Source organism: Mirounga leonina, unplaced genomic scaffold (assembly GCF_011800145.1).
Source record: "Mirounga leonina isolate KUSES-001 unplaced genomic scaffold, KU_Mleo_1.0 Mir_94, whole genome shotgun sequence".
NCBI classification, from domain to species: Eukaryota; Metazoa; Chordata; class Mammalia; order Carnivora; family Phocidae; genus Mirounga; species Mirounga leonina.
Window position 1 is genome coordinate 46,448,885 of NW_023270855.1, and position 24,750 is coordinate 46,473,634.

General features: G+C 52.2%; 1 protein-coding gene across 1 annotated transcript in view; it reads left to right on the forward strand.

Annotated features, from left to right (window-relative positions):
* Window positions 1-1,251: 1,251 nt before the first annotated feature.
* The window catches only part of UNC13A (unc-13 homolog A), a 58,556-nt gene continuing 35,057 nt past the window's right edge, over window positions 1,252-24,750 (forward strand). Inside the window, exons 1-9 of the mRNA XM_034996563.1 lie at window positions 1,252-1,400; window positions 10,927-10,956; window positions 11,590-11,689; window positions 13,586-13,703; window positions 15,003-15,126; window positions 15,766-15,839; window positions 16,714-16,768; window positions 18,678-18,713; window positions 21,785-21,992. Of these exons, the coding sequence (XP_034852454.1) occupies window positions 1,379-1,400; window positions 10,927-10,956; window positions 11,590-11,689; window positions 13,586-13,703; window positions 15,003-15,126; window positions 15,766-15,839; window positions 16,714-16,768; window positions 18,678-18,713; window positions 21,785-21,992 (767 nt within the window). The 5' untranslated portion in view covers window positions 1,252-1,378. The remainder of the gene's footprint in view (window positions 1,401-10,926; window positions 10,957-11,589; window positions 11,690-13,585; window positions 13,704-15,002; window positions 15,127-15,765; window positions 15,840-16,713; window positions 16,769-18,677; window positions 18,714-21,784; window positions 21,993-24,750) is intronic.

Genomic DNA, 24,750 nt, shown 5'->3' on the forward strand with positions numbered 1-24,750 from the left:
AAAATTTGGGGTAGTTCTTTCTGAAGGGAGGGACGAAATAGGGGAGAGGCCCATGGGGTCTTGGACTGTAGTGGTAATGTTCTTTATTCAAGCCTGTCATTGCTGCCCCTTATTCCTTACCTAGGCCTAATCAATACGTAATAAAAATTAGAAAAGCAGTGAGAGTTACAACAATGGGTAACAATATACATTACTATTCCAAGTTCTTTAAGGTGTTAGCTTACATAACATCTGCAATTCTGTGAGGCAAGTCCTGTTATTGTCCCCATTCTACAGATTGGGAAAATGAGGCATAGAGTGGTCACATGACTTGCCCAAGGTCATGCTAGAGATTAGAGGCAGAGTTGGCTTTTAAGCACGGGCCTCACTTGCAACTAACTCCATGTACATTCTGTTTGTGAAGCTCCTTCATGTGTGCTGGGGGCAGGGGATTCTGTGGGGCTCAGCTTCTAGTGCTGTTCTAGGCACTGGAGATACACGGTGAACAGGTTTACAGGAACATGACCCACATGGAACTGCCCAGCTAGGTAAGTGGGGAGGCCTGGAGAGCAGAGATGTGTTGGGATGAGGGCTGAGTCAGGGGAAGAGTTAGGGGCTGGGGGAGTTCAGAAGGTAGGATCAGTGTGGGGGAGTCAGGGAAAGCTTCCTGGAAGAGGAGATGTTCAAACCGGATATTGATGGATGAATAGGAGTTTGCCAGTTACACAAGGGCGTGAAGGATGGGATCCAGTCTGAATATGTGCAAAGATCCACAGGCTGAGGGGCTTAAAGAGTGAAACAGATACTCAGAAGGTGACCTAGACAGGGAGTGGCAGAGACACAGAGAGACTGGACTGAAAGAGGCTCAGAGGGACACACATGAACAAAAGAGACGGAGAGACAAAAAGAGGAAGACATAGACACAGGGAGAGAAAGAGATAGAGAAACAGGCAATGAGAGACACAGACGTAGAGACAGAGGAATAGAGGGAAAGCAGAGAGACAGCAAAGGACTCAAGAGAGAGCCAGAGAACCCACAGAGCGACTCCAGGAGAGATGAAAGCACACAGAACCAGTAGGGAACCAGAGTGGGACCGCTCTCTGTCCCTCTGGTCGGGGAGCCCTGGGGGCGGGGAACCCCCCACCCGGCTCCGGCCCTTTAAAGCTCCCCCAAGCTTGCAGCGCCCCCGCCCCATCAGGCGTCCCTGGGCTCCGCCCGCCAGCCCGACATCAGCACCACGTCAGGAGCTGTCCGCACCCCCGGTGCTGAACCAAGATGGCCGGCGGCGGAGGCCGGGCCCCGGCGTGAGCTGAGCGCGGGCTGCAGTCCCGGCCATGCCCTAGCCCAGTGGCCGCTAAACTCTACCTGACAGAGCCGGCCCGCCGGCGACCCCGGAGACATGTCTCTACTTTGCGTTGGAGGTAGGAGGCGAGGCTGCGGGGCTGGGGACCGGCGTGGACCCGGACCGAGCTCGGGGTCCGTGTGGATGCGGCTGGGCTCCTGAGGGGGTGACCCGAGTACACGCGGCTGGACTTTTGAGAGGGGAGCTAGCCCTTGTAGACGCGTCAGGGCGCCTGAGGGGGTGATCCATGCAGATGTAACTGTGTTCTCAGGGGGTCCTGGTGGCCGCTGCTGGGGGTCGTACGGACGTGGCTGAACGCGGAGGCCCTTGTGGACGCCAGCAGGGATCTGAGGCTCTATCTGGCTTCCTAATCTAGACTGGGGAGTCTGTGTAGACCAGGTTATTAGGTGTGGAAGGGGCTGGGCTGGGTAGTTCGAATGAATCGTGTAGGGTACTTGGAAGGAGTCCTGTGCGGTAGGTTGGGCTATGGGTTCTCAGGGACGTGGACTAGGCTCGGAATTCAAAAAGGGGTGCAGAGGGAGGGGTCTCCAAGCCCTGAGCATGTAAGATTTAGGTAAGGGGGTTTGACCATCGGGACAACGGCGAGCTCTAGGAATCTCCCAGCCTTGGGTGTGAAGAGTCCTGGGAAGGGGCTGGAGAAGACCCTTCCCTACGTCCTGAGAGGGTTGTGACTGGGGCCTGGGGGCGTTTTTCCCGTTAACTCTTTGGACTCCCGAATGGGGGTAGGGGGAATCGCCTGAGGGCCTCCCACTCCCCGCCCCCTCCCGCACTCCGGAACGCGTAACCGGCCTTCCCCGTAGGGAGCCGACCCCTCGGGGTGCAGTGCCGGTCTGCACCCGTCCCGGCATCCTCACCTCACCCACTTTGCGCCGAAGCGAGGGAGGGAGAGGTGGGGTGGAGCTATTTTGGGGCCCGAATGCCATCTGCACCGAGGCCCACGCCCAGGCCCACGCTCTGCGTTGGGGTGGGGGGGGGAGGAGAGAAACACAGGAGGGGCACGATCGCTGCCCCCCACTTCTGAGGCTGAGGTGGGGGCGAAGCCAGCCCGTCAGGACTCAGGCGTCCTGGGCATTCCAGTTAAGAACTCAGGCTCTGGGAGACGTTGGGCGGAGGTGGTGGTGGCGAACAGGGGTTCGAGGCTTATAGAGGTCTCAACCTGGGGTTTCAAGGACTGGGGTCCACCCCCCTCACTCACACCTACTCCCTTCAAGAAGGCTGAGGTCGGGGAAGAAGTGTGTTGGTCAGGCCTGAGATGTCAGGCTTCAAGAGACTTTAGGCAGCGGGGACTGTGGTGTGTGTGTGAGAGAGAGAGACAAACAGAGAGAGCTGAACCCCGCTTCCGCCTGGACCCCAATGAACAGGCCCAGATCTGGGAACCGCCCCCGCCGCCCTTCCCCCTTCCTCCCCTCCCCCTCTGTCGCTCCATTCACAAACCCTGCCCCGCCCGCCCGCTCCCTGCCGCGGCGACTTCCAGAGTGCTATCGCGCGGGGCTGGGCAGGCGTGGACGCGGGTGTTCTTAAAGGGACAGGGACTTGCTTTATCAGAGCTCAGTCCCGACCGTGCCTGATGGTGACAGAAGGGCCCATAGATCAAAAGCCAACTACCCCCTGACCTATAGAGTTAAGGGAGTGGGGAGGTGAAAAGGACCCCCTGGAACCTCCCTGGGCTAGGCCTAAGGGAAGGCGGAGGTGAACGTCCAAACCCCCTATTGGCTTCTTCCCCTCCTCTAAGTTGCCTAGCTGTGGGGGCCGGGGCGGGGGTGGGGGGCGCGGCTGGCACTGGAGGAGGCGGTCAATGTGAGGCTGATTCTCTCCTCTGCTCCTCCCACCCCCACCCTACCCTGCCACACATCCTCTAAGTTGGGTTCCTCTGGAAGGTTTGCCTAGTGGGGGGTGGGGGGGGGGGGGGGGGGAGGAATTTCACCATTAACTCTGACGCAAACCGGAGGCTGGACTGCGGAGGTGGTGTGAAGGAGGGGGGGGCAGTAAGAAGGGTGAGGCTTCCAGAAACGGAGGCCTGTGGGAAGAATTGTGTTGGATGATTCTGTGGAAGTTACAGGAAGGGAATCACCAGCAGAGTGGAGGGGTGTTGCTGGGAGGGGCAAGTCTATGGGTGGGGTGGGAAATAAAGCCGTGAGACGTATGGGGGGTGGAATAACGCTGGGAGAGGCAGAGGGGAGACCAGGAGAAATAGAGGGTGAAATACTGGGAGGGGCAGGGGTGATGTCCAGAGTGGGAAGGTCAGGGGGCAAGGGGGTGAATGGGAGAGGATGGGGGCAGGGGAGCAGTGGAGCGGGGCTGGGAGGGCTTTCCATGGGTCTGAGCTCATCCCTGGAGATGAGGAGATACCTATGCCTCCAACCAGAGGCCAATTCATATTTGCCCATATCTGTACATACATGCACTGAAACGTCCATACACAGACTCACCCTGTGTGGACAGAAATGCCCAGGATCCACCAAGGCTCCATGAAGACCACATGCCCATGACACTTATGGACACATGTGCACATTCATATGTGTGTGTGAACATGTATGTAGGACATATATATAGCCCCACATGTATATAGGACACAGCCACTCTGCCACATAGACATGGCCCCCGAAATATAGGCGTGTGTGTCCACATGCATGTACACAGACATGGGTGTATCCAGGCATGTTTGATGCATGTTCACAATATCCAAGTCACATAAAGATCCACTCATGCCCTGACATACAAGCATGTACCTACATATACCTGTTAGGGCCCCAATCCCAAGAAATACGTATGTGTACACCTGAGCACATGCTAAGGCCACATGTGTATGTGCATGATGACACTTGCCCGGACATTCAAAGCAGCCCCTTTGAACAGGTGAATGATGATATGTACACACAAGTAAACAAATACACATTCCATACAACTGTATAACACACATATCCATACACATACCACAACATATGTTTCTAATTAACATATCACCTGCAAGTCCTCGTATACCTAAACGCACACATACTAGCATGTCCCACATACAGTCACACTGTACTCCCTGACACATATGTACAGATCATCACCTGCATTCAGATGGTACACATAAGCACATGTCCCTCCATGAAAACATACACACACACCCATGTACACACACCTGCCTGCCCTGGTAACACTAGCAAATACACATGCAAACACACACACATGCAAACTCTTGCATACATACCCGACACCAACACATAGGAGACCACCTTATACAGGTCTTGCCTCTACCCCCTGTCATTTCTTTATGTGGAGTCCCATTGCTCCCCCCTCCCGCCATCCACTTGCTAGGGCTTGGCAGAATCCTGAGGCTGCAAATGCCAAGTGCTACCTGGTTCCTTCATGAATTCATTCATATATTTACTCAGCAAGCATTAGTTGAGCACCTACTCTATGCCACCCACTGTTCCTGGAGACCCAGCGCTATTCCTGGCTTCATGCTGGTGGGGTCAGAGTGGGAGGGACAGGGAAGGGCTGAGGGAGCCACGGAAGGTGATATCCAGGGCTCTCTTCTTTTGGAGCTAAGCAGGAGGGACATAGTGCTCTAAAAAAGTGGAGGGAATAGCACGTGCAAAATCATGGTGGTGGGAATTCAGGTCTAGACCTTTCTTTTTTTTAAAAAAAAAAGATTTTATTTATTTATTTATTTCAAAGATTTTATTTATTTATTTGACAGAGAGAGAGACAGCAAGAGAGGGAACACAAGCAAGGGGAGTGGGAGAGGGAGAAGCAGGCTTCCTGCTGAGCAGGGAGTCCGATGCAGGGCTCGATCCCAGGACCCTGGGATCATGACCTGAGCTGAAGGCAGACGCTTAAAGACTGAACCACCCAGGCGCCCCAAGATTTTATTTATTTGACAGAGACACAGAGAGAGAGGAACACAAGCAGGGGGAGTGGGAGAGGAAGAAGCAGGGCTTCCCGCAGAGCAGGAAGCCCAATGCGGGCCTCGATCCCAGGACTCTGAGATCATGACCTGAGCCAAAGGCAGATGCTTAACAACTTAGCCACCCAGGTGCCCCAGGTCTAGACCTTTCTATGTGCCTTACAGCATTTTGCCAGGCCACTCAATGTTTTTAAAGGCTCCATAAATATTTCATGAATGACTATTGCATACAATTAGCAAATGCATGTGAGGGTGAGTTTGCCTCAAAACTAATAATATCAAGAACAAGCCCATTTATCTGGCATTCTACAAGTATGGTGTTGAGGACTTTTATGCCCATTGCCTTCTTTAATCCTCACAGAAACCCATTTTACAGATGAGGAAAACCAAGGCTTAGGGAGGTTCAACAACTTGCTTAGTGCTCCAGAGCCAGAGGTGTAGCTGTCTGACTCCACAGCCTACTGGGAGTTAGGGGTGAAGTTGAGCCCCTTCTTGGAAGAAGGGAAACCAAGCCCCTTTCATGGGATGAGAATCTGTCCTGGGAGCACCTTCTTCCTTCAACCACTCAGTAAAGAGACGTGTCATTTCTCCTCGATTCATTGCGGCTTTTCTGCTGCTCCCTTCCCAGGAAGCCTTCACAAATCCCTCTGCCCCTGGCTGCCCTCTTTCTGATACCATGTAGCCAGGGGAGTTTGTATCTGGGTCTTTGCTCTCACTATACTCATAGGATGCCTCTCCAGGGTTGGCTCTGACTCATCTTCAGGGCTGCAGTCTTAGCCCCTTCCCTAAGCTGTACCTCACTTGCCTCCCACATACAATGGGCTTACTCTGTGAGGTGCCAACCAGGACATCCCCAGTCCACCATCCTAAAACCACCACTTCCTGGCAAAGTCCTGTATCCTCTTCACTCCTCAGTGTGCCCATCTGTAGAATGGACACACTAATAGTACCCACTGCCTAGATTTGCTAGAACTCTCCAGTGAGGTGAGGCACGAAGAGCCCTTGGCATGATGCCTGGCCTGTGGAAAGGTTCCGTAAGTGTGAGCCAATGACAGGAAGAATCAATGATGATGTTTTTATTAATGGGGACTAAAAGCTTTCCGTGGGTGTAGGACATTTCCTGAAAACTCACTGCGTTCTCAGGCCTGAGGAGGGCTCAGTAGTACACAGGAGGTAAAAACGTGTGCCAAGTTCATTGGAGGTAAACGTGCAGGGACAGGGGTTCAGCACCATGGACAGAGCAGGGACAGCGCCCGCCCGTGCAGAGGGGGCCGATCCTAGGACAGGGCTGCTGGAGGAGGAAATTCTGTCATTATTTCATTGAACACTATTTAATGAGCACCTACTATATGTCAGGCTTAGTTCTAAGTGGCGGCACCCAGTAAATAACACAGACAGAAATCTCTGTCAAAGTTCTCGGCGTGTTTATGTTTTACACTGTGGTCTTCTGTCCGGCTCTGGCTTATTTCTGTCAATGGAGGGTAAGAGCCCTCTCTCCCAGATGAAAGCCAGTGGGACCAGTGTCCTTACCACAAGGCTCATGTAGGCCATCGACATCACATGTAAAACCACCAAACATCTTAAAATCGATTTCTGAATTCTTTGTTTCCCTCCCCTCCTCCCCTGTCTTGTAGTGTCTTCTGACACCCAGTAAGCATGTCCCGAAGAGGGGCTTTCAGGTGCTTCCCTTGATGGTTGGAATCTACTCTTCATCCGCCCCCACCCCAGGCCTGGGAGGTCATGGAGGAGGTGCCCAAAGACTGGAATTCGCCTCAATTAGAATCCAGGGTCATCCAGACCAGGGGCACACTTAGAACCCAACCAAATAATACAAATAGTAATGATACTGGTAATGGTAATTATAAAAATATTGGTCACAACAGCGTAATAATGCCGATTCTAATAATGACGAAAAGGAAAAGGGAGCAGGAAGAGGAGGGAATAAGAGAGGAGGAGGAAGGGGAGAAAGCCCTACTTCACTCCATTTCCCAGATGCAGAAACGGAAGTCCAGAGCCTGGCTGAGCCTATGGGAGTCCCCAGCCTGAGCCCCTCCTCCCACCGTCACTGATTCTGCCCTGGCCAGCATGTGCCGTGTAACCACATTAATCAGTCAGCGCTGATGGGGCCCCCAAGGGCCACGCTGGCTGCTGACAGTCGTGAGGGGGCATCTCCTGCTGGCCTGTCAGAGGGGCTGGCAGTGGGCTCCTCCCCCACCCGCCACTCCCAGCTGTCGCGTTGCCCACGTCCTCTGTGCCCACTTTATAAATAGCCTTGTGCGTGTGACCAGGAGCCCGCGGGGGAGGGGTGGTGCTTCCGCCCCGGTGACCCCAATACTGCAGCTCCACTCGAGCTTGAGTGGCGCCAGAGAGCAGGGGGAAAGTGGCAGGGCAGAGATGGGATGACTATGGTGGTGAAGGCGACAATGACTCGGACGGTTTACTGATGGGGAAGACAGAAGGAGATAGACTTGGCTCCTTCTTGGAGCCCTACCAGCCCCTTCTTGAGCCCCCTCCTCCTCTGAGCCCCACCCCTGATGACACGGGCTCCTCGGCCTTCCTGACCCCCTCCCCCACCAAGACCTTCCTCCAGTTCCGGAGCTTCCTTCTCTAGTCTTCTCTCCTCTACCCTTTGCCCCATATCCAATATCCCCTCTGAGTTCTCCTCCCCACCCAGAGCCCCTTCCTTGATTCCTCATTTTCTCTCTGAGCCCCCTATCTCACTCGGAGTCTCCCCCTCCTCCCTCTGAGTTCCCACTGATGAACATACATTGATGTCCTCATCCTGGACTCACTGACGGGGTCTGGGAGCCTGAGACTGGCCTCAGCTGTCAGAGCTAGAGTGTCCCCACCCCCATCACTCCACCGCTGGTGGAGCTCACTACCCTCCGGCCCACTGAGGCTTAAGGAGGAGGAAAGCGGGCAATCTGAGGGAGTGGGGATGAGAGAGATGGAGACAGATGGGGAAGGGGGGGAGAGAAAGAGAACCAGGAGGAGGGAAACAGAGAGACACTCCATCCCCCACCAGGAGGAGAGGATGGAGGAGACAGTGGATGAATGGCCTCCCCTCTGAGCTCTCTCCCTGGTCTGTAAAAAGGGTTACAGAGCAGGAGCTGTGGGCCGGGGCCCAGGCCAGGCCTGGCTAGACACCAATCAGCCCCTCATCTCTCCCTCCAGCCCTTCTCTCCCCACTCTGCCTCTCCTTTTTGCTGGTCTTCCCTAGAGGACACCTGTGTGTCTCTCTCTTTCTGTGTCTCTGTCTCTGACTCTTATGACTTGTTGTCTATCCCCTCCTCTTCCTCCCTGCCTCTCTTTCCCCATGTTGATCCCTCCATGTGTGTGTGACTTTCTCAGCCTGTGTCTCTTTCACCGTTCCTCCTCCCTGCCCTACCCCTGCCTCTGCTTCATCCCTACTCCCAGCTTCACAGTCACCAGGTGTGCAAGCAGGAGCTCCCCCATGGCCTACTTGAGGGAGGTCTGTAGCTCCTACCGGGTACAGTCCGAAGTGTCCCTGGGCTTCACTCAGCCCCAGGGTTGAGGGGCTGGGCAGTTGAGCTCCCTGTGGGCTGAGTGGGGCTGAGGGTATGAGAGGGAGCCAGTGCGACAGGAGCGGAGCATGCCTTCAAGAGAGGGGGGCCTTTGCACATGCAGTTACGTGCCTTGAACAGGAAGGTAAGGAAGATAGCACATGGTGACTGATTTGGGGGTGTGGGAGGAAGGGAGACAGAGACACAAAGATAAAAGACAGAGAGAAAGCCAGATCTAGAAAAACAGAAAGAGAGAGATGGAGTGAGAGAGAGATGGAGGCCCAGAGATGGGGATTCAGTTGCCCAGTTTCACACAGCACTGTAAGCTGAACCTGGCTCGTCTGACTCCATGCTGAAATGGTGCTCATCACTCCTAATATACCTCTGCACTCTAACCTCTCAAACCCAAACCCAGATGTGATGAGTACGATGCACAACCTACTTGCATTTAAAGTTTGGGTCTTCTTGGGGGCGTTGGCATTGGCATAGGAAGGTGATCATTCTCTCTCCTGCTCTGCAACTCAGTGCTTCTGAGCTTTGATCCCCCGCCCCCTCACCCCACTACCACCAGACAAGCACACAGTCTGTCTGCAACAGGAACAAACAGTATTTACTGATGAGTGTTTAGAACTACTCCATGTTCCCCACCCTTGATGGGAATTCTCTCTTCACTGGTTTCATTCCGGTTCTTTTGCAAGACAGAAACTCAAGTGATGAGGACAGAGACATGAACCCAAGATGGGAGGCCACGGCATTTGCCTGAAAAAGGGCTGAACTTGACTCTCAAAAGAAAAGAGAGAATAGAAACACAATTTTGTTTCTAGGAATTTACCCTTCAACTTACCTGCACATACTCTTTAAAACAGAAAGTTTCTACAGAGGGTGTAGAATGCTGCCATTTGTGTAGGAAATAAAATAATGCACAAAATGCACACGATCGCCGAATCAGAAACCGTCTATCTCTATCCACTACAAGGAACTGGTAATGTTGATTGCACCAGGTGGGATTGTGAGGGCTGGGGTAGAAAAGAGCCTTATTCTCATTGTATGCCAATTTCTGGGTTGCTTTGGATTTTGTAAAATGTGCCTGTATTGCCTACACAAAGAGAAACATTCATTGAAAAGGAGAAAGGGAGAATTGTGGAAAGCAGGAGAAAGGGCTCAGTTTGGGAGCCAGTTTTGGGTGGAGACAGAGTGAATGGTGGAAAAAGATGTTGGGGGCAGCTGCAGGATGCGAGAGATGTTGAAAGTAAGTTTAATATCCTGTGAGAAAAGCCAGTAAAGAGTGGAATTGCTTCAAGTCACTTGGGACTGTGGGGTGATGTGAAACATAAAGAGACTGGACCACGTGGGACCCTGACGTATATTTGGGATTCATCTTTCATAAGCAAGTTGGGCTGGACAAGCTCTAACAACATCCCAGCCAAGGCTGGGATGTCTCTGTGGGCACTACAGAGCCAGCTCTCTGGGCTGTTCCATTCCACCTCGCCCAGTCCCCTTTGAATATTAGACCTCAAACCCCTGGAACATTTGGTAGGACAGAATGAGCTGGATAATTGGGGGAGAAGTCTCACTGGTCTGACAGGTGGAGGGGGTCATCAGAGATTGCCTTTCTCCTCTCTCTCTCCCTCCCTAACTGTTCTCTCTTGGCTGCAATCTTGGAGGGCTTCCTGTGGGAGGCTTCTCCTGTCCCCTGCCCAGCTCCTTCTTTTGAATCCTGTTTGATTGTGGGTAAGGGCACAGCTGGAGGTGGGGGAGCTTTGGGGGAATTTGATGGGGAGGGAAGAGGGGCAGAAATTATGCCCAGTGTCCAGATTTCCTTCAACCCCTAGGTCTGCCTGTGCTCATCTGTCTGATGGCTTCTTTCTCTCCCTCTCATCCCTGCCTCCCTCCACTCCTTCCTGTTTCTCTTCCTTTCCTTGTCTCTTTGTCTCTGTCTCTGATCTCATCTCTTTATCTTGCTTTTGTTTTTGTTTTCTGTTTGGTCTCTTGATCTCTTTTGCTCTCTATCTTTGCCTTTCCTCTTTGTCTCTTTCTTTCTGTGTCTCTCCCCCTTCTGTCTCTCTTGTTATATTTCTATTTTGGTGTGTCTCTCTGTGTCTCTGTCTCTGTCTTCTCCCTACTCTCTCCCCATCTCCCTTCCCTATCTCTGTCTCTCTCCACAGTCAAAAAAGCCAAGTTTGATGGTGCCCAAGGTAAGTGGCCTCTATTCCTACCCTGTTCCTGTGTTGTCTGTCCATCTATGTCTTGGAGAGATAGGGGAGGGGGTCTGAGCCAGTGATAGGGGACTTGGGCTGCATGTCTGCTGAGCATCACAGAGTGTCAGACTTGTCCTGGATCCCAAAGTCTCCTCAGCCATCTCCTGGAGAATCTAATGGAGGTGGTGCTCACCCTAAACCAGGGGCCCTTCCCAGGATCCTGAGAGACAGGGTGGGGATGCTTAGATCAGGCTACAGGTGGGAAAAGTGATGCTCAGAGAGTGAAGGGAGTTTCTTACTGTCAATTTTGTTCCACTATCTGGGGCCTCAGTCTTCCCAGCTAAAAACCAAGGCTATTGTACACAGTAATTTCTAAGCAGCAAGATTAGACATCCCTGATGCCTAACATCTCCCTGAACCAAGGCCCTTCCCTTGCACTCTGAGAGACTGGCAGGGAGGGACTCTGGGGTATAGGCAAAAAAACAGCTCAGTATATTGGACATCATTATTGGACTGTGGCCCCAAGTACACGGAGACCCTGGGGCATCACAGCAGGGTCATCTAGAGCTTGGGAAGGGGGATGGGGGGGTCCCTGAGTTCCTGTGCTGACCCCTGCTCTCACCACTACAGAGAAATTCAACACGTACGTGACCCTGAAGGTTCAAAATGTCAAGAGCACGACCATCGCTGTGCGGGGCAGCCAGCCCAGCTGGGAGCAGGATTTCATGTTGTGAGTCTGCAGTGACTGGGCTAGCATGGCCTGGCACCTTGCTGGTCCCACAGAGCAGAGCTGGACACCTGCGTGTCGTCTGGGACTCCACTCCCTCCTCCCTCAGCCCCATGTCCAGCCACCAGCTTTGCCTCCAAAGCACTTCCTAAATCCAGTTGCTTCTCTTTATCTCCATGGCCACCAGCCAAGTCCCCGCTGCCCCACCAGCCTCCGCCCCTGGCCTCCTGCTGCTGCCCGCCTCCTGCCTCCCAGCAATCTGTTCTCCTCCAGGCAGCCAAGGGGATATTTTTAAAACTGCAAATCACATCCTGTCACTCTCTAAACTTGCCCGTGGCTCATGGCTTGTGAACCTCAGAACAAAACCCACACTCCTCTCCACAACACCCTCTTTCCAGGCCTGGCCCCTGTGAGCTGCCAGTATCTCCCTCCATCTCTCCTGGCTCACCTGCCCCAGCCACCTCCACCACTGGACCATTCCTCCAACATGTCCAGCTTGTTCCTGTCCTAGGGCCTTTGCACTTGCTCTTCTCTCCTCCCCGCTCCCCCCAGCAAGGTCCTTCTCGTACTTCGAATCTCCACTGAGTCACCTCCTCAGGGAAGCCCTCCCTGACCACCATCCCCAAGCTGTGATTGGAGAGTAATTTCAGGCCTAGCCACCAATTATCACTTTAGTCATTTGTGTGATTTCTCGACACATTTCTGGCCCCTGACCCCGGACTGTGAGCTCTAGGAGGCTAGGGCCCAGTTGGTCTCTGTCTCCACTGTTAGTCTCACCCCCCATGCCAAGCACAAGGCCTGGCACACAGTAGGTGGCTCAATAAATATTTGCCTAATAACTGAATGAATTCATGATCTGGATCCTCCCCTCAACCTGGAGCCACTCAGGGCCTCATATTACATCCCATCTTCTCTGATGATGACCAACAACTAGTTCTATGCCCTTTTCTAAGGCTTTGATTAAATCAGTTTTCCCCACAGCCCTGGGAGGGAGGGTGCTCTTCTAATCCTCATTTTACAGAAGAGGAAACAGAGGACCAGAGAGGCAAAACCACTTGCTCAGTGTCACACAGCCTATACTTGGCAGAGCTGAGATTTGGACCCAAGCAGCCCTCAAATCCTTGAGCAGAGCTTGGCTGAGGACTAGCAGTGGTGGAGGCTATGAGAGAACTCAGAGTTGGGATCTTGGAACAGAGGAATTTGGGGAAAGAGGGGAGCAGCAGGCCCTACAATTCTAGAGAAGATATGAAGGGGGAGAGACAGTGTGGTCCTCAACTTCCTGAAAGCCAGTTACTGAATGACTAGGTCATAGCTATATGTAAAGAGAATCCTTAAGATAAATCTTTGGTAAATTGGTAAATTCAGTGAACTGGACATTCACCAAGGATTTCCCCCAAATCTGCATATTTCCAGGGTGGGTCCTGCAAGGAAAGTGCTTAGAGGTGGTATCATTCATGTTCTCAGGGGTGTCCCCATATCATTGGATAGAGGTGACTCTGGGAAGGATGGAGGCATCCGGAATGTCCTTATCCTGGGGTAATAGGGAGCCACAGTGGGTGTTTGAGCCTCTTCCTCCCTTAGCCAGTACTCTCAGGGTCTAAGGGCTCAAGGATGAGCCAAGGGAGTTGGGGATGTAGGAGATGTGTGTTATCTTTCCCCACTCCCTCCTTCCTGCTTGTAATCCTGGTTCTGCTGTGATACCCTGAGCATGTAACTTAACCCTTTGGCCTCAGTTTCCCCTCTGTAAAACAAGAACCACTGTGTTATCTTCTTGGTAAGACTCACCCAGGCCTGGGTTTGAATTCCAGTTGGTTGCATGTCCTAAGGCAGGTGAACTGACTTTTCTGAGACTTCACGCCCTCACTCCTACCCCTTCATGTCCCTCCCCTCTCTCCACAGCGAGATTAACCGCCTGGATTTGGGGCTGACAGTGGAGGTGTGGAACAAGGGTCTCATCTGGGACACAATGGTGGGCACCGTGTGGATTCCCCTGCGGACCATCCGCCAGTCCAATGAAGTGAGTGGTGGGCTGAGGGTTGGGGAGGAGTGCCTTGGAGGGACCCAGAGGCCAGTGGCCTACACAAGATGGACATGTATCTCTGTCCCCCAGCAATGTTTGTGATGGTGGCTCCAAAGTCACCAGGGTCTGAACTCCTTCCATCTTGTTGCTCTGCCTTTCTCCCTGTGCAGCCCAAGAGGGCTGCTGGAGGATTGCCATTACATCTGCATTGCCGTCAAGGGAAGAAAAGGTGGCAAGGGAGGGGGCTCACCCTCTTGGTTAAGGGTCTAACCTGAAAGCTGCTTACAGTACTTCACTCACATCCTATTGGCTGGAACTTAATCACGTGGACACTTAGCTGCAAGGGAGTCTGGGAAAAGTAGTCTTAAGCTGCACAGCCCTGGGCCCAGCTGTAAATGTATTTCTATGGAAAAGAGGAGGAGGGTTATTGTGGGTAATTAGCACTTTGTGCAGGGAGAAGGCTACACCAGCCCTGAAGGTACTAGACAATAACCTTGGCCTCCTCCCTGGCCTCCAGGCCTTATATCTCACCCCTTCCACTCAGACACTTCTTGCTGAGCCCAGCGGATTCTAACCACCCTAGGACCTTTCCTTGCCATCCCTGCTCATCTCCTTTGGAAGGCCTTCTTGATGGCACTTGCCTACATTGCCAGTCTCATCTCCCCTACCCCGCCCCCCAACCTCCACCCTTTATACGCCCCAAGGATGGCTTCTGAACCTTCGAATGTGCTGTTCCCTGGGTTCCAAGTATCCCTTCCATCACTCTCTAAGCTCAGCTCCCGTGCCCTCTCCTCAGGAAACCTTCCCTTACTTCCCTTTGAATACCCCAGCCCCCCACTCTCCTTCTGGCTCTGCCCTGACCTCTCCAGGCTGGAGGTGAGTGTGTCATGCTCTGTCTCCTGTGACTGCAGGACTAGTTTGGTCACTTGGGGTGGAGAATTCTCCCATGGATGGGCATCAGGATTTTTATTTGAAGCTAGGGCCACATACACCCATGAGAGATGAGACATGGCTGCGCAAGCTTGGGACCACCCCTGCCTGGCCCCACAGGGCCTTCTCTCCGGGTCCCTGCCTCTGGGTTCCTTGGACCCACCATGTTGCTCTGGACCAGAACCTTCTCTCTGAGTCTCAGTTTCTTTGTCTGTAAAGTGTGGGCATGACCCTTGCTCTTAGGGTAAGGGTGAGATGGGGGGAAGTGCATCTTCTGTGAAAGTAGGGGACCTGCTGGTCAATGTGCAGTAGATCCCTGCTCCATCCTGCATCACTTTGGACCCTGTCACTCACCCCAATCCCCAGGAGGGCCCTGGAGAGTGGCTGACACTGGATTCTCAGGTCATCATGGCAGACAGTGAGATCTGCGGCACCAAGGACCCCACCTTCCACCGCATCCTCCTTGACACCCGCTTCGAGCTGCCTTTAGGTGAGTGTGGGGGGCAAAGGACCCTCACCAGACCCAGGAGAATGGCCAGGCCTGGGTGGGTTCAGACTGCCCTTCATTCTGAGGATGAAGTTTCCTATCTCCAGAGGAGAGAGTTTCCCAGTTGCAGTGAGTCAGCAGGACATGCACCTGCCATGTGCAGAGCACACCCCAGCCCCCCTAGGTCACCAACGGGCAGCAAATTCTTCTTGACCCATGGAGCTTGGGTCTGAACTGCCCTGAGCCGGTCCTTGGTGAGGTCCTAGGATGCAGGGTGAGCTGGAGATAGGAGGAGAGACAAACAGAGACAAAGAGACATGTAGAGAAAAACAGAGGCAGAGACACAAAGAGGCCTCTCTTTCTCTCTTGGAAGCAGCTCAGTTCTCTCCACAGCATCTTTCCAGAAACCTATGGTTTCCCCCACCCTTGGAATGCTAGGAGGCATCTCCTCTCTCATCCTCCATTCATTCCCAAGGCAGCTCTGGGTGGTGGGGGGGGTGGGGGGTGGATGGGACACCACCCTGTCCTCCTTTCCTCTTCCTACACCCCCTTGAGACCAGCCCATAGGCCTGCAGGATGCACTGGATGGAGGCTGAGGGGCAGGGAGGGGTTCCGGACTCACAACCAGGGCTCCGCTTCCAGACATTCCCGAGGAGGAGGCGCGCTACTGGGCCAAGAAGCTGGAGCAGCTGAATGCCATGCGGGACCAGGATGAGGTGAGCGTTGGAGGGGAGACTCTTCTTTCTGTGCCTGTCCCTCCCTCTGTCTCCCCATGTCCTCTGCTTTCTGTCTCTGTTTCGCTCTCCACTTGTCTCCCTCTGTCTGTGTCTCTACCTGGGGACAAAATCAGAGCCTCATTTGGTCCTGTCTCAAAGCGATGAGGACATCAAAGAACATACAGTCCACCAATGATGGAACGATTTCAATCGGCTCGATTGAATCAATCTGCCCTTGCCAGATACCCTCAAGGAGACACAGGCCCCCCACAGCAGCCTTTACATCCGCTCTCCGCCCCACACCCCTCAACTCCTCAGGTCATGCTTTTGGACTTTTCAAAGTTCTCCCCCACCAGCCCTGGCCTCTTCACCCCTGTTCTTCCATGACATCCCCCTTCTTCTTGGCTCTGTATTATCACAATGCAAAGACCCAATGGGGCCCAAAAGGCAGCCTTCGGAAGGCGAAGGCCGGGAAGAGATAGCAGGCAAGACCAGAGCTCTCTTCAGTGGGAGGTGGAGTACAAAAAGGCAACACTCATATGATAATAGTTTTTGTCCAAACCTCATCACTGATCTTTCTTCTGCTCCCTGCCTCAGTTTCCCCCACAGCTCTCTCTTTCACCCACTTCTATTTGTTTCTTTCCCTCATCTGTGTTTCTTTCTTTTTCTGTCTCTGTTTCTCACTGTTTCTCTCTCTCTGTGTGTGTGTGTGTGTGTGTGTATCTTTTTCTGTGGACATCTGCATCCTTCTCCTGCAGACAGAGTGGATTTGGGAGGCAGGGGTAGTCAGGATGGAACAGAGCAGAGGACCATCTTGGTCCTCTGGCTTCTGGCCCCTCCTGAGAGGAACACTCTCTCCTTCCCTCCCTCTCAGTATTCATTCCAAGATGAACAAGACAAGCCTCTCCCTGTCCCCAGCAACCAGTGTTGTAAGTACCTCTCGATTCCTCCCTGAGCATCAACTGAAACCTCATCCCTCCCCTACCCATGACTGTCCTGAGTAACAGGCCACTCCCCTCCAGAGGAACAGGTCCTAAGAGCACACAGTATCTGCTCACGGTGCAGTGAAAAGAAAAGATCCAGGACTTGGATGTGAGTCCTGTCTTGCTCTGTGGTCACAGGCATGCCAGAATCCCTCTCTGATCCATAGAGTCCCTCTCTTTGAAATAGGGCATCTGACAGTGCCCTCACTCTGAGGGCTGTTGGAAGGACACGGGAGAGTCCTTCTAGAGATTTGAAAAACACTTTGCAGACTCTCTAATTCCATTCATCAGATCCTGGATGAGGACCTATAACTCATTCGACAAGCTTCCATGGGGCCCACACAGACCCCACCCCCCAAGCAGCCCACAGTTGTGCAGACAATCCTGCTAACACAGGTACAACAGGCACATACAATGCATGAAGGCTGTTTCATCTGCCCATTGTCTTAGATAGAGAAACTGAGGCCCAAGAGGAGAAGTGACTTGCTCAAGGTCACACACTCAGCAGGAGGCAGAGCTAGGATTTGAACTCAGGGTCTGAGGGATTCCAACTTCGCTTCTCTTTCCACTGCTCTGCATCTATGGATAATGATGATCATGTTCCTCTGGCTACCCCCGCCTCCATCAAGGCTGAAGTTTTCAGGAGTGTTTATCCTCCTTGGCCTTGTGGATACTCAGATGCACCCAGACCAGTTCTCCATGGGCCAAGGAGGTGTCTGTCCCCTCAAAGTGCCCTCTGAGTCCCCCGGAGTGGGGAGGAAGTGACAAATCGTATAGTCTCAGGGCAGAGCCCCACCCAACATTTTGACCCCACCCCACCTTTCTACCTCTTTCTCCTTTTCCATCTGCTTCCCCATCCCCCTCTCATGCCCTTTCACAGTCTCCCCTGTATCCATTGTCGACCCCCCATATGCCCAGGATGGTAATGATGGAGCCCGGGGGTGGAGGGGCTGGGGGACTGCAGTTGGGGAACCCCATTTCCACGCTAATTTGGGGGTGCTATTGAGAAAGTCCTCTGACTTCCCTACCTGGGGAGGGGTCATCACTGCCCTAAGAAATTACTAACCCCCTTCCTGGTGAATGGGGTCACTGAAGGATTAAGGTGGGGACAGTGTCAGGCAAGTGGAGACAGGAGCAGATGATGAAGAACAAACACATGGACAGGTAGCCTGACGGGAGGGGTGGGTTCGATTTGGGAATGGAGACCTACCCTCGGCATTTACCTCCGAGTTCTTTTGAGAATGTTTCATCACGACCATGTTTTGGAGGAGGCAGCCAAGTGTCAGAGGAGATAGGATTCTGGTCCACGGCATTTTTCCACCACGCCAGGTGCTGAGGATGAGGGGATGAGGGAAGATGTGGTTCTCTCCCTGGTCCTCAGAGGCTGTGTGACTTTAGGCTGCTCACTCTACCTCTCTGAGCCTTGTTTCTTCACCCATAAAATGAGCAGAATGATTAAGACCCACCCATCAGGAGTGTTTCAAAGTTTAGATTTCCAATTCGGTGTTTCTTTCCTTGTATTCCAGAAGGGGGAGGGAAAGAGTGGGGAGTGCTGACTCCAGAGTTCAGAGTTGGAAAACCCTGGGCCTAAATGCCTCCTTTGTTACTTCCTGGCTGAACTTGTGGCCTCTGCGAAAAATTGGGATATACCCCCAGCCTCTCAAGGTGATGATTGAAGGTGTCACAAATGTCACGGGTTAAAGTGATATTCTGAGAAGATACTCAGGGCAGGAGGGGATCGGGGTCCTGGGGTGGGAGGAGGAGATGGGGAAAATGAGGAGGATGGGGGAGTCCCCCTCCCCATGCCCCCCCTCTGCCTGCTCCCTTTTATTATCTCTGCCCCTTCTCTTTGTAGGCAACTGGAATTATTTTGGCTGGGGTGAGCAGCAGAGTAAGTACTCAGCTTGATGTTCTGGGAGGCCATGGGGAGGGGGGTGCCTTGGCAGCCCTGAGGCCCCCGCTCCACCGCCAGGGAAGCAGGGAGCCTATGATGGGCACACTGGGGACTGAGGACTGGCAGGGCCCCTCATGTGCCCTCCTGTCCCCTGACCGTTAATGTCTGTCTTGAAGGTCCTGCTCTGTTTGGTGGGGACTGGGCACCATTATTGGGGTGGAGGGATTCAGCTGGGAGGAGTGGGCATTTAGACCAGAGACCTGCCTGTCTCCAGCTGGGCACTGTGACCCCTTCCCTCCCCACCCCGTTCCCCATGTATAATGTCATCTCCTCTCCTGTGACTCCTTCCTCTTTTTGTCTCCCCATCTTCCTCCTCCACCTGGAAATGGGCCCCAATGTCACTTGGTAGTGGTAGATATAGGGTGAGAGGGTTTCAGAAGGGGCAGCTGGGCAGGGACCCCCAGGCACATATCACTCCAGAGACCTCAGCTTCCAAAGTTCCCCGCAGTCTTCCTCCAATTTAACCCTAGGGGAAGGAAACAAGTCACCTCTCCCCCCCACACACACAACTGGATGCTTATTTACCTCCCTGAGGAATAGCTCCCTTTTCTCCATGTCCTACTCCTTCCAGAGAAATCCAGTCTTCTAGCCTGAGCATGAATCTACCTCCTTCCCTTTATCCCACCCACTGGGAGGGACAACCTCCACTATGCCCTCCCTCTAGGACCAGGGAAACTGTTTACAAATACTTTGATCCAAAACAATTTGTCAAAAACCAATGTAGCCAAAATAGGCATTTGGCAAACAAGAAGGCTTGGCAACAAACAGTTTGCCACGAACAAACAATACAATCAAAAACAAAGACGTTTTCGGCCAAAACCAATTTGGCAAAAGCTGATAATTGGGTCAAGAAGAACAAAGACAATTAGGTCATTTCATCAGAACCAGAGTGGCTAAAATGTCTATCGGGAAGCAGGCAATTTGTTAAGAACTATTGGGTAAAAAGCAGAGTCTGGGTGAAAGCATCCAAGAAAAGAATCCAATAGGAATTCAATAGAAAGCAATTTGCCCCTAAAACAAAACAGTTTGTCAGAAAAAAATTAATGATCTGGAGAACACGCCCACAGCCTCATGCGATTTGGTTGGAAACATCTTGGCCTAGTCAAGGACAGTTTGGTAGAAAGAATGCCCATTTGGCTAAAGACTATACATACCCAGGTAACTGGGTAGAAAACAAGTTGGTCAAAGGAGCAATTTGATGACACTGATGAATTGTCCAGAGTTCCCATGGGGGACTGTCTGGGGTTTCGGACCCCCCACTTCAGGCTTTTATGGCCTCAGTTACACCCTGATGCCTGCAGATATGGGAATTCACATCTACTTCTGCCTAAAAGGCCAGCACTCAATTGGATGGCAGCCACGTATGACAGGGACAAGATAAAAAGCTTGTAGGTCACAGTGGCTCAAGTCACTTGAGAAACCAGGAAGCCAGAATTACCTTGGTAAGGCCAGCTTTGCTAGCTGAAAATGAAGTTAAGGTTTCTCAAAAGGCAAAATAGGCTTGGGAATGAATCCAACTAGCTCTCTACGTGAAGTGTGAAATCAATTTTTTAAACAGTTTACCACATTTTAAGAAATGGACCTATTTGTCAAATATATAGAAACAGAAACGATGGGCGCCTGGGTGGCTCAGTTGGTTAAGCGACTGCCTTCAGCTCGGGTCATGATCCTGGAGTCCTGGGATCGAGTCCCACATCGGGCTCCCTGCTCAGCAGGGAGTCTGCTTCTCCCTCTGACCCTCCCCCCTCTCATGCTCTCTCTATCTCATTCTCTCTCTTAAATAAATAAATAAAATCTTTAAAAAAAAAAAGAAAGAAACAGAAACGATTAGCTGGGGAAAAGATAGAAGGTTAAAATAATAAGGCAAGAAAAACACACAAACATATGGGAAATGAGCAAAAAAACTTACAGGCATAAAAAGGGGCAAGCCGCCTCCTTTGCATTTAATGTCACCAGTAAATTGATGCCATGGTCAAGAGTATCATAGGCCACCCAGTCAGGGTTTTGATTTAATTTTTTTTTTTTGCAACCCATTTGTTTTCAAGTGTTGTTTTCTATTTTATTTTATTTTTTTTAGAGAGAGAGGGAGAGAGAGCACGCGCAAGTGTGCCTGAGTTCAGGGGGGCGGGGAGGGGCAGAGGGAAAGAATCTTAAGCAGACTCACCACTGAGCGCAGAGCCAGACTGGGCTCGATCTCACAACCCCAAGATCATGACCTGATCGGAAATCAGGAGTGGGCCACTTAACTGGCCGAGCCACCCAGTGTTGCTTTCTAAGTGAATTGAGTCTCTCCCATCCCACCACAATCTAACATCCTTCCACACTGTTCTCTTTTTATCAAGGAAAACAAACCAAACTAAAACGTCCCTTAATTCTTATAAAACACTTGAAGTTCAGCAGTTTCACCCTGTTGCATTTTAGCGATAGATTCTGAGTGTGTGGTGATCTTGCCAACCGAAGAATCTAATCCTTTTTGAGGGCTGTAGTATCTGTCAGAGCCTCTTCTTTGTTCCTACACATGTGAGTTCAGATCTAGGATCCGCATCCTCGGACATCATGAAATCTCTGAGGGTTAAAGGAAATAAATACTCCACCTTGTCCTCTAAACGTCCCCCTGAGTGTTTGTGTGACTCACCGCGTGATGGAAAAACTCATCTTGTTTTCAGAAAACCTGGACTTTAGCAAAGTCCATTCTCACATTTGAGCTGAAGGACACTCTCTAATTTGTCCTTGTCCTCCTCACACTGTAGGACCTACCTTGGACCCCAGACTATGAGTTCAGTCTGATCGGCAAAGCAGGGTTTTCACCTCCCTTATCCTAAAGCCCCTACTTCTATCAACATGACCCAAGATCCTTCATTCATTCTGGCAAAGATTCCTCTTCTCGGGTTAGCAGCCAGTGAAGATTCCCTAGTCTGAGAAGTCTGAGAGACTGCATTGGCCTCCACGGTGTGCTCTCCCTCTCCCTTCCCTCCTCACTCTCTTCCGTCCCCTCCTCTCTCTTCTAGATGATGACCCTGACAGTGCAGTGGATGATCGTGACAGTGACTATCGCAGCGAGACAAGCAACAGCATCCCACCACCTTATTACACTACATCCCAACCCAATGCCTCAGTCCACCAGTATTCTGTCCGTCCACCACCCCTGGGTTCCCGGGAATCCTACAGTGACTCCGTGCACAGTTATGAGGAGTTCTCTGAGCCACGGGCCCTCAGGTGTGTGATCTGTGGAAAAAGGGATCCGCGTGTGTGCATGTGTGTGTATGTGGCTGTGTGTCCCAGAGTGGAGAGAGGAGTAGGGAACTTGGGCAAGATGGAGGGGGAGGTAAGTGGGTCTAGGAAAGCACCATCCATACTCTCTTATAGGTAATAGAGCCCTTTTTCTACCCTTGATCTCGTAAGAAAATCTCCCAAGCTTGGTAAAAGGGCATCTGCTTTGGCTGGAGAAAGAGGGATAAGTCAGGAGGCCCCTGAGAGGTGCCCCTGAAATACGGGGGTGCCTTGCCACTGGGGCACTGGTTTCTGTGTTCTCTCTCACTGGGCAGGGGAGGGGTAGGTGGAGGAAGAGACTAGCATTCATGGAGGGTGGTGAGGCATAGTGATATTGGAAGGACTCCCAGCAAGCAGCCAGCTGGTGGTCCTGGCATGGTGTTGCCCAGCCCTCCCTAATGGCCTGACTCTGTGTTTCTGGCTGGCAGCCATGGGCACGGTGACTTGGGAGCTGTCCCTTGAAAGTAGGCTGTCCCTAGATCTGTCCCATAGGTGGGTACCCTGGCCCTCATGGGCCATGCCACTGCCCTGTGCAGGGTGCTGGTCCTCAAACCTAAGAGGCTGACACTCGTGCCTGCCATCCTTCCTCGCTGACCTGATCACCCCAGCCCCGGTTTCCAAACAGAATGATGAGAAACATGATATTAAGCAGATTGAATGTTGGTAAAGCGCTTAGAGGGGTGTTTGAAAGTGCTACACAGGGACTGTTAGGTACACAGCACAAATAATCGCATTTGGAGGTAACCATGCACCCAGCGCTGGGCCGGCACCTTCCCTTCATCATTGCATTTTATTCTCTGGGTGGGAATACTATTGGTCTCATTTGGCAGGCAGGGAATCAAGGCACAGAGAGGTTAAGTCACTTGTTTGAGGTCACACATCTGGTAAGTCATAAGGACTAGTGTTTATGGTGAACCTATTGGGTGCCAAGTTTTGGCCAGGTATGATCTTTGGTTGTGGGTCTTTTTCCTAAATATTTGTTCCTGGAAGAATACATTTCCTTCATGAAAGCATCACTCGCATTCATTTGCATACTCAAGGTAAGCAATTATGGGAATAAAGTTTCAATGTATTGGAAAGAGTTGAGAGTAAGATATGAAATATTAATAAACTATTAACTCTTTTAGAAGAAGGAAAAGTCTTCTCTTGGAGAAAAAGAGCTGGAGAGTGACCATAGCATCAGACCCAGAGAAAGTGCCAGGAAGTGTTTGGTTGGGGGAGTCTGTCTACTGTGAGCATTCCTGGGACAGAATGGGGTGGGGGAGGTTGGAGAAAGAGGAGTCTTCTCCCCTCCTGCTGTGGTCAGGCCACGCAGGGGTGAGGGAGAGGATGCAGAGGCAGAAATGGCCTGTGTTCCCCTGAGAGTGACTCAAGCCACACTCCCCAGCTATCCTATGGCTATGCTGCTTAGTGCTCGGTGATCCGAGAGGCTAGGGACACAGAGCCAGACACAGACATTCCATCCCACAGGTCAGGGCTTGATTGGAAGGAGCGACCAGACTCTAGCAGTGGGGAAGTGTAGGGAGGGCTTCCTGGAGGAAGGCGCCTGGGAGATGGCCCTTGAAGGATAAATGAGAAGTCCGAGGAAGGGAATTTCAGGCAGAGGAAACAGCTCAGCCACAGACTGGAGAGGTGCAAGGTGCCAGATCATGCAGGAAGGCCCTTGCGTGGCTAATTCAGGGCCATGGGAGCCAGGGGAAGCGTCTGATTGGGGTAAGAGCTGTGTTGGGACTCAGTATGTCAGAGCCAGGATGGGAAGATGGCCCCAAAGCCAAGCCTGGGACAATGTATGTGGTGCCTGAGGTTGGAGGTGGAAACTTCCAGGCCCCTGTTGGGATCCCAGTCCTAGGCTGCCCCCCCCCCCCCTTACCAGGGACTCCAGAATGTGCTGGGCTGGACTTCAGGGGTATTCATCAGCAGAGGGAGCTTGGAGTCTTTTCCAGCCAAGTAATACCTGCTGATCCCCCACCTGTTTCCTGCCATCTACAGGGATGGACACTAAAAAGCAATCAATGAAACTCATAAACTAGCAAACAATGGCTAGAGGGAGAAACCCCCATTTTGATTGCTACAGCATCCCCGGAGCTGGCTGGAGAAAGGGGTCACTGTCACTGAGAGTGGAGGAAGTATTTAAGGCAAGGAATGATGTTTGTTGAGTGACTGAATGAATGATTAGAAGGGGGATTAGGGGTGGCCCATGTGTCATGCTGCCTGCCCTCAGGCAGAGATAGAGATTTCTTCCTAGTCATGTCCAGCACGATCCAGGGTGCATATTAGGAACATATAAAGACCTGGCTTGGCCAGAGTGTGGGGGAAACCCACTCACTCAAAGAAGTGACATTTCAATGGGCACCAAGATTTTGCCAAATAAAGCACGTGAGGAAGGGTGTTCCTGGCAGAGGGCACAGCAAGGGCAAAGGCCCAGAGGTGGGCACAAGTGTAGGGTTTTGGAGGAACAGTGAGAAAGCCGATGTGGCTGGAGCAGGGGGAGAGAACGGAGCTCGGAGGGAGATGAGGTGGGGAGGCTGGGGGGTTGGGGCCACCCTGGGTGTAGGGCATGGCACAGATTCTATTCCAAGGTCTCTAAGGAGCCACGGTACGGCTTAAACAGGGAGGTATGCGATTGTCTTTATGATTTAAAGAAGTCCCTCTGTGGCTTCCGTGGGAAGCAAGGACTGTTGGGGATAGGAATGGACGTTGGGGC